The sequence below is a fragment of the Neltuma alba genome, unplaced genomic scaffold (assembly GCF_004799145.2).
Source record: "Neltuma alba isolate B1F8T4 unplaced genomic scaffold, ASM479914v2 tig00012046_pilon, whole genome shotgun sequence".
In the NCBI taxonomy this organism is placed as follows: Eukaryota; Viridiplantae; Streptophyta; class Magnoliopsida; order Fabales; family Fabaceae; genus Neltuma; species Neltuma alba.
Window position 1 is genome coordinate 84157 of NW_021636611.1, and position 9397 is coordinate 93553.

Sequence of the window (9397 nt, forward strand, 5' to 3'; positions counted from 1 at the left end):
CATAGAGAGTAATAAGAACTATGGATCTAAGAGATAAGTTGTGCATATAAAGTAAAATTGACTATTACTATGTTATTTATTACAAATAATTAATTAATTTTTTTTTAATCTTTTAAACTAGTCAACTAGCTCTTATAACTAGGATCAGAGTAGTATTTCTAAACTATTTTGAAGGACAAGGAGCTTGCTACGTATTTTAGTGTTTCTCTAATAAACAAAATGTGTCTTTTGATTCACGTGTTTGCATCATAACAAATATATATGCTACTCCCGTTCTTAATATGAAACATATTTAACTAATTTGATCAGATTAAAAAAGTTAAGTAGGTTAGTTTATTATAAGAAATATAACATGTTTTTTTTATAAAATACCATAATCATCTTTTTTAATATTCTTCCTCCTCCTCTTATTTGATTATAGTTGAAGGAGTATCCATATGGGTAATTTAGGAAAAATTGATAAATATGAGAAATAGGTTTTATATTTATGACCAAAATTAACTTAACAATTAGGTCTTATAGAACCGGAGGAATATTAAATTCTACCTCTAATTGTAAATATAAGAGCTAATTGACTAATTTGAATATATCAAGGAAGTAAGTTAAGTTAGTTATTTGTAATAAATAAGTGTTGTCTTTCTAAAATATTCTTACTAATGAAGTTTATTGGCTAAAACTATCATTATTAGAAAGACTATCTTAAAAAATAATAAATATGAGAAACAAAACGAATTAAAAACTTATTTAGAATCAAAATAAAAATAAACAAAATTTTATATTAAATAATGAAATAGTCATCTTCCTTCCAAAACACAAACTCTTTTTCGGCTCTTTGAAGCACCCACATGTATAGTGCATCGTTATTTTAACTACTTTATATATAGATATACACACTTAAAAAAAATACATTAATGCGTAGCCTACCTACCTCGTCAGATGCTTTCGTTGTATTTTTTATCTTAATATCCAAATGTCACTATTCGGCCAAAAAAAAAATGTCGACATAAACATACATTTCAACATTCACATGAATCCTAGCTTGATTATTAACTGATAATATTTAAATTCTGATATTTTCCGTGCAAAAGAGTTGAAGCACATGTTAAAACAAAAGGGTTCAAGTAATCCTTAACCTAACCTCTAGTGAAAGCTTAGCACATAATTATTCTTATCCTCCAATGGCTGACAGTACAATTAATTAATTATACTACTATTAAATTTAAACAACTTCTTGAAGCATTGGTGGGACCCCCATCAATATTTATTGCGCAGAAATAGTTCTATTAATCATTAAACCTATAAATATTATAATATTATATCACGACACCAGTAATGAAGTCTTTCCACGTGCCACACATGCGAGGCATTTCCTTTTAGTTATACATATCTTTTGCCAGCCTTTTTGGTTATATATAAACGCTTACTAATTAATTTAATTTCTTTTTTTAATCCCGACAAAATCAACTACCATATGGCATCATAAAAGAGACTGGCTTGAGTTTTTTTTTTTTTTGGGACTCAAATCTCAGTCATATATTTAACTTGTTAATAATCTAAAAAAAAATTCAGGCCAATAATATCTCTGTGCCTGGATCATTTCCACCTCATTCAGGTATGTTTGATGAATTAATTAAAAAAATAAAAAATATATATATCAAAAGTAAACAGACGATCAGTCAATCAATTTCCTATTAAAATTTGATGAGTCATGCACCTAACAAAATCAGAATAGACCTCACTTAATGAATATTTGTCCTTTGCAGGTGCCCGCCCCTGGGGTAAGGGTTACGCCCGCTATGAGTGACACGTGTTTTCTTCTTATTGGCTACTTCTATCGAAAACATTGATAAAATGCCAAGTTCATTAATTATTTTTTCACAATAAAATAAATAAAATAATAAAATCGATCCCTCCGGTGCGGTTCTTACAAGTAGCTACGAGCTAACTGTTCTTCTTCTTCCTCCTTTATTTTCAACGTCTTTTTACTTATGGGCTATGGCTATTATTTAATGGCACTTTAGAACTCACAGACCATACTGTTCTTGTAAGCTTTCTGGAAAATCTCATACTTTTGTCTCTCTAATCATTTTGTGGAACTTCATTCTACTCTCTCTTCTCTGCGACTCACCTGCCGGAAAAGTTCCGGCGGTTATACTTCCACTTCAAAGATGGCCGAACAATTTTCAAGCTCCGTTGAGTTTGGACTGAGGCTCTCAAAGCGAATTTTCTATGGCAAGGGATCTTTTTCTGCTCCGATACCGGAGCCGGCGCTATCCAAGACTATGGAGGGGTATCTACCGACCGCACCGATGTGTTACGCGATGTTGCCAGAACCAGAGATAGTTGACAATCCGGACATTCGGACTTACCAGCCGTACGTGCACGGCCGGTGTGAACCGCCTGCGTTGATTCCACTACACATGCACGGAGTCGCCATGGAAATTGACTGTTCCCTGGATACGGCCTTTGTTACAGTTAGCGGAACGTGGCGCCTCCATTGTGTAAGGTCGAGTAAAATGTGTGATTGCCGGATTGCTATACCAATGGGAGAACAGGTAATACATCTTGTTTATTATAGTGCTCTGATGAAGACAATAGCGACAGAGATAGATACTATTGAAGTTATTCCAATAAATAATTATGACCGCTAAATTGATGTTTTTATGGGACTGGTATCGTCAGTTGTGCTAATCACGGCCCCTTACAAGCTATTCCGCTTCTAAATACTTTAATTGAAGTTCATCAATTTGATCAACCACTCCGCAATGAACATACAACTGTCGACTTACCTGCTACGTTAATCCTGCGTTCTTAATAATCTATCACTATTGCAAAAGTTATTTTTATGGTGTCCAATTGCAGTTTTGTCTCTCAAGGATACAAGCAACAATCTGTTTTCTATCAATCATTTGCGTCCGCAAGAAAAGGATCAAATGTCATATCAACTTTGTTTTCGGGGCACAACTTAAAATTTGGCTATCATTAAGTAAATTCATTATTCTCCAAGATTCTGTACTCGAATAACATTCAGATTTCATTTCCTTGCTGCTCGCGATTCCATGTTGCGTGATTAATTATGATCATGCGCCTTATAAATTGTGTTTCTGTTTCATCTAATATTCTTATGTTGATGGTTTCCTCATCATTGTTTCATGTTTAACTGCCTGATGAGCATCTGCACTGTCCTTTTCTGTGAGGGTTGAAGTTTGTTTTGTGAATTCTCAAGTTATATATATGATGTGGCTAACAGGGTTCACTTCTAGGTCTTGAGGTTGATGATAGTGGAATATGTTATCAAACTGAAATTATCATTCCAAAAGATGAAAGAGATATAGAGAAAGCAGCGAAAACAAAAGATGGATATTTCTTGAAAAGCCAAATATACACCGTCAAGATTCCACAGGTTATTACTAAATAGCCAGCGGAGATTAATCTCATTTATTTACTTAATCAGTTAATCGTTTTCTGATACAAAATAACATCTTTCAGGTCATTGGAGGCTCTCTTATTTCAATAAAAATCCGATGGTGTCAGAAATTGCTATATCATGATGATCAGCTCTCAGTTAGTGTACCTTTTAGTTTTCCTTCATACGTCACCCCAGTGGAGAAGAAAAGTCCGAAGAAAGAGAAAATCTTTTTGAAAGTAAACTCTGGTCTTGCGGCTGAAGTGTTATGCAAGAGCAGCAGCCATCCTATTAAGGTGAAACATTGAGGTGGCATTTCCTAAAAGGACATTCTAGTATCCCCAATTTCTGGGAAGCAGAAGCCTGTCTCTGTGTGTGTGTTTGAGTATTTAAATGTATAAAACAATAAGCCTTTCGGTCTTATTAGGATACATGCACGAATCTTGAGTTTTCCATTATCTTATCAGTACACTTCCATGTATCTCAAAAATTAAACTGCTCACGAACTAAACATCATATTAGGCCTTCAAATTCTATTTGGCTTCTGTTAGATGTGAACTAAGAGGGTTTTTACTTTCCAGGAACTAACACACCAATTTGGCAAGTTAAGTTTCTCATATGAAGCAGAAGTGCCTGCATGGTCAACTACAGACTTCAGTTTTTCATATGCGGTAAGACCCAGCAGCAGACTGCAATAAGAATTTTTATGAACAAACCAGGATGCCATATATGTAATGCATCAAATATCACAGGTTTCTTCAGCTGACATATCTGGTGGCCTGCTCTTACAATCACCATTTCTTCGTGATTTTGACCAAAGAGAGATATTTTGCTTGCATCTTTACCCTGGAAATAGCCAAAATAGGAAGGTTTGTTTTCATTATTTCACACTTTTTTCCTTATTTAAATTTGAAGTACTCATGCTTTTTCGAATACATTTACCAAGATTTAAGAAGAGTAAATGTCTTAGCAGTGCACAGTAGGGTTATGTTGCAACTTGCAAGTAAGACGTCTCCACATTCCTTCCCCATCCATGTATGGACAAATGAAGTGGATCGCACTGTTCTTTGTTGAGTCTTCTCAAGTATGAATGCTTCAAGAGGAACCATTCTAATTTATAGCAATAATATAGCTGCGTTTACAAATAAGTTTATAGTACCAAGAGATATGTGGAACTTCAAAATGGATCCGGGAAACAAATTACTTTTAAGGCTTAATGAGCATAGAAATGCAGCCAGTGTTGCGCTGGGTGCCAACCATAGGAGGAAGCAAACAATCTATTCAGTCAAGTTGCCTTATTTGCAAGCAAAGTCTCTCTAACCAATTTTTAATTTTTTTTTAACGCGTTCTTATTTATTTGCCCTTATAGATTTTCAGAAGGGATGTGGTATTTGTCATAGATGTAAGTGCAAGCATGAAAGGAAGTCCACTTGAAAATGCAAAGAATGCACTGCTGGCATCACTTTCTCAACTAAATGCCCAGGATACATTTAATATTATAGTTTTTAATGAGGACTTCTTCTTGTTCTCGCGGTCAATGGAACCTGCAACAGAAGGGGCAATATTAAATGCTACCCAATGGATTGGTACTATGTCTATTGCCAAAGGTGGTACAAACATATTGCTTCCGCTAACTCAGGTATTTTATTTTTCTTCATTGAATTTTTGAAAATGATGAATAGACAAGTCTGTCACACTTCATGGTTTTATGTTCTCATATTTTCACATCATTTTTTTTTATAACCCAGCTGCACTGATGAATGTATTTTACTTCTAAAGAGCGCTTAAAGGTTTTGCCAACATTTTGAGCTTATTTCTGCGTTTTCATTATTTATATAACGTCATGAAACCATTTATTAATAGAATTAATGACAGTTAGTTTGTTCTCTGTTATTTTTCCTTTCTGAATTTATTCGCAAATCTGTGGGATTTGTTGTAGACTTGTAGTACAATCATGTATACATAAATCTTTTACAGCGTTCTAGCTGTCACAAAATCTTAAGGCTCAACTTTTCATGTGTGGTATCTCTTTAACATGTGATGGCAATATTGGAAATTTGTGTAGAAAGTTAAATGGATTACTGGCATGATTTCTCTGATATATCGTATATATTGTATGAAGTGTTTTGAAAGTCCTGCTTTGGACCTTGTGCATCAATTTTGATTGTTGAGTTCTGAATGTACTCACTTTGCTGTAGCACCTGATCTAATAATGTCTTCTATCTTAGGCAATGAAGCTATTTCAGAAAACTACTGATTCAATCCCTCTGATTTTTCTCGTTACTGATGGAGCTGTTGAAAATGAAAGAGAGATCTGCAATTTTTTTAAAGGCTATGTCACAAGTAGGCAATCAATTTGCGCTCCTCGCATCTGTACTTTTGGCATAGGCAAGGGCTCTACCCTTCTTCTCTTTGTAGCACTGAGAATTGCATCTTATGATAAGCTGAACTTGATAATTTCTTCTGATAGCAATACTTGAAGCATCATAACTGTGCAGATTTCCTGTAGTTGATGCTTGACAATATACTTCGCTGTTGGAAATTTCTTTCAATGCCTTCCCTGAGAAACTTCAACTATCTGCATTATGTTGCCATGAACTTCTATTGTTGTATATATGACCAAATTTATAAGTTTAAGTTGTCAGTAATGGGTCACTTCTTTATATGTCTTTCTTTTTCAATTTGCTTGGTCCAATTGGCTTCACCTTTCAATTTTGACCTGAATAATTTTCAGGTTTATATTGTAATCACTACTTTCTGCAAATGCTAGCACAAATTGGGAGGGGTCACTTTGATGCTGCTCATGATCTAGGTTAGCGTCTTTCCCTAACACCAAGGCTTAAATTATTGCTTCCTATCAGTTTCCCCCTCGCATACGTTCCTTGTATTTGCAATATGACTGTGTTGCCGATTACAATTGTCACCCGCAGTATCAAACATTTCAATTTTCAAGTATTCATGTTTTCTTAAAATTTGATATATCATCCAGACCCTGGGGAGGAAAAGTAATCGCTAAATCTGATATATTTGGTATTACACTAATATCTTGTTCTGTTTTTGTCCTATCTAGATTCAATTGACTCTCGAATGCAGAGGTTATTTAGATCTGCTTCGACAATCATTGCTTCCAATATAATGGTGGAAAGTTTAGAAGGTCTTGATTCACTGGAGGTACTTCATCAGAAGCACAACTCTACTGTTTATAGCCTGAATAATTTTATAATGATTTCTTGAACTTATAACTGGCAACAAGTCCTTCAGCTTTCTAGTTTACTCAAAGATCACGAGTATCAGTTCATCTGTTTTCGCCATATAGCGACTTACTCTGTTCTTTTCCTTTTCCTTTTTTTTTTTTTTGGGGTTGCAGCTATTTCCATTTTATATGCCCGACCTTTCGCTTGAAAGTCCGCTGGTTATATCAGGAAGATATGATGGAACCTTTCCTGATTCCATTAAAGTAAAAGGCACCCTGGCGGATATGAGCAACTTTGAAGTGGACTTGAAAGTACGAAGGGCAAAAGATATGCAGCTTACAAATGTAACGTTTCATCCCTTGTACTCACCCTCCCCTCCCTCCCCCCCCCCCCCCAAAAAAAAAAGACATGTAACTGATGTTTCGCTGCGACGGGAACGAGAGTTTGCCGAGTTTCCGAATAATTTGAGCAGTATAGTCTCTCCTTTAATTAGTCTATTCCTGGAAGCACTCACAACTGCTAAACGATGCCTGATTTCGATTTGATACTTTCACCAGGTACTTGCCAAAAGACACATAGACTTTGTTACTGCTCAGGCATGGTTATCAGAAAGTAGAGAACTGGAGGAGAAGGTTTGTGTTTTTCATGCTTCACTATCCATGGATTTTTTTCCCCTAAAAATAAAAAATAGAACTAAAAAGAGGGAAGAGGGGAGGATTAGATAAGTTCGTAATGATATTTTATCATGTAGTTAAAACCAGGAATTTAATTTTTCAGATTATTTTACAGTGCCAAACGATACCTTTGCTTTGTCTAGTCCCTTCTGTTTTCAACTAATCAATGAATTAAAACTGAATTCTGATTTTGAGCAACAGTTTTTTTTTTTTTTTTGGTTGGTATACGTATTACCGGTAATGTTACAATATCATTCCAGACTAACTGTGTCAAATTTCTTGATGAAAGGTTTCCAAAATGAGCACACAAAATAAAGTCCCCTCGGAATACACCTGCACGGTTCTTGCAACTGCTGAAAAGGGAAAGAAGGCACCGGAACAATTCCTGATACAGAAGGTATAGATGCAACCTACTAGGTGTTACTCTCAGGTTTTTCAACATAATTATAGTATGCGAAGAAACTTCTTTTAAGGCACCAAGCATGTGATGTTGAGTCGTATAATATGTTCCCATAGCATGTCTCCATTAGAGAATCTGATAGCAAGCACCAAAAGAAATTTGGAAGAATGAGATTTGGATCCTTGCAAGGGGATTATTGACACTTTGTTTCCTTGAAACAACCACCTTTTGGAGATTGACAAATGACAATTTTAATTAATTTATTTATTTTTGAAATAGAGACCGAATTGTTAATAATTTTCTACGACGGACCCAAATGTCAATTCTCCAAACAAATTTCTCCGTGTGTTTTTGTGACTGATAAAAGATCAGCTCCTCTGTCATCTGATTCCTTAAATTCCTCAAAACAGGCGTACAGCAGAATCACCCTGCAGAATGTGGAACCTGAAAACCAGAGAATATTCCTTGGAGGGCTGAGTATTGGATTTGGTGACACCAAAGCGACAGCCGCAAACACCCCGCCGGCATTAAAAGAAGCGAAACCTTCAGAAGGTCTATTGGAGAAGGCTGTTTGCACTTGTTGCAGCAGATTTGCTAATACTTGCTGTTGCATGTGCATGCTCCGCACCTGCTCTTACATGAATGACCAAGCCACTATTGTCTGCACCCAGCTCTGTGCTGCTCTTGCTTGTTTCGAGTTGATCAAATGCTGCATCGAGCTCTGCGATTGCGAGTGTTTCGAGTGACATTACTTTCCAAGTTGAACTGCAGGAAAAATGTGTGTACTGTGTAGTATTTAATGTATAATAAGTCATTAACTATGTGTATATATGCCCTTGTGCAATGTGTTCCAGTCTGTAGCTACATTTATGTAAACTTATTTCTATTACCTCGGTTCTCATCCCCATAAATAAAAAATGCATAGCTGAAAAAGTACACCTGAATTCTTTCTCTTCGCCCGTGTGGGGTTTTTTTTTTCAAAAATAAATTTACCCAAAGAACTATGAAGTCTTCATTAATAGCAACTGAGCTGTCCCTCCACCCATTTCAGACTGTCAATAGGTAGGTTCTTATCCCTCAAAACACAAAACGGCTTCAAAGGATTCAAAGTACTAACAAAGTGCAATGTTTCAACGCTATGACATAAGGTGTGTCTAGTTGCCATTTATCAAGGCGCATCAGAAAATTTATCATTATCATACCACTTGATAGATTCATCCACAAAGTTAAACATTTCAAATCGAAGCTACCAAATTGAATGCGCTTTAAATGAAACGTCCCAAACGCTATATTCTTTTTTTTGACTATATTCATACATACAAAGTGAACCAACTCGAGTTCACCAAAAAAACAAAGTGAACCAACTCGAGAATTTGTCACGGATCAAATCAGCATTCCAGCCAAAAGAAAGAAAAATAGGGAACCACATGCTGTTTTTTTACTTAGTTTTTCACAACCTACCAAAATATAGTAATATGCTAATAACATTTCTCAGGTCACTCTTCAGCTTTAATCCCTTAACATTTTATTTGTCCTTAAATAAGTTCAGACATAATTTAAAAAACTGGTCCTCCTATTCAACTTGTCAGCTCCCAATAAATTTTTTCCCTTCCATTACTTTACACGACACGAGCACCTTGACAAAGTAACCCGAATTTTATCTAATCGCTTTGATTGAGAAACTAATTTTGAAGAATGAACTAAATATTTTTATAATTAAAAG

The 9397-nt window shown here is 35.3% G+C and overlaps 1 protein-coding gene across 1 annotated transcript; it reads left to right on the forward strand.

The window, feature by feature from the left end:
• Positions 1-2014: 2014 nt before the first annotated feature.
• Positions 2015-8618, forward strand: LOC114721563 (uncharacterized). Its single transcript, XM_028907399.1, has 13 exons — positions 2015-2555; positions 3251-3403; positions 3490-3702; positions 3988-4077; positions 4159-4275; positions 4776-5045; positions 5635-5794; positions 6141-6218; positions 6477-6577; positions 6774-6944; positions 7158-7232; positions 7564-7671; positions 8085-8618. Exons 1-13 carry the CDS (start codon positions 2169-2171, stop codon positions 8418-8420), a joined length of 2259 nt encoding a protein of 752 aa, XP_028763232.1. The 5' UTR covers positions 2015-2168; the 3' UTR covers positions 8421-8618.
• The last annotated feature ends 779 nt before the right edge of the window (positions 8619-9397 follow it).

What these genes read in the sequence shown, in the direction of transcription:
- LOC114721563 (XM_028907399.1), top strand. Translation starts at nt 2,169, where the DNA reads ATGGCCGAACAATTTTCAAGCTCCGTTGAGTTTGGACTGAGGCTCTCA. An exon ending in ACTTCAGTTTTTCATATGCG is followed by an intron (nt 4,078 to 4,158) that starts GTAAGACCCAGC and finishes CAAATATCACAG; the next exon opens with GTTTCTTCAGCTGACATATC. An exon ending in GAAATAGCCAAAATAGGAAG is followed by an intron (nt 4,276 to 4,775) that starts GTTTGTTTTCAT and finishes TTGCCCTTATAG; the next exon opens with ATTTTCAGAAGGGATGTGGT.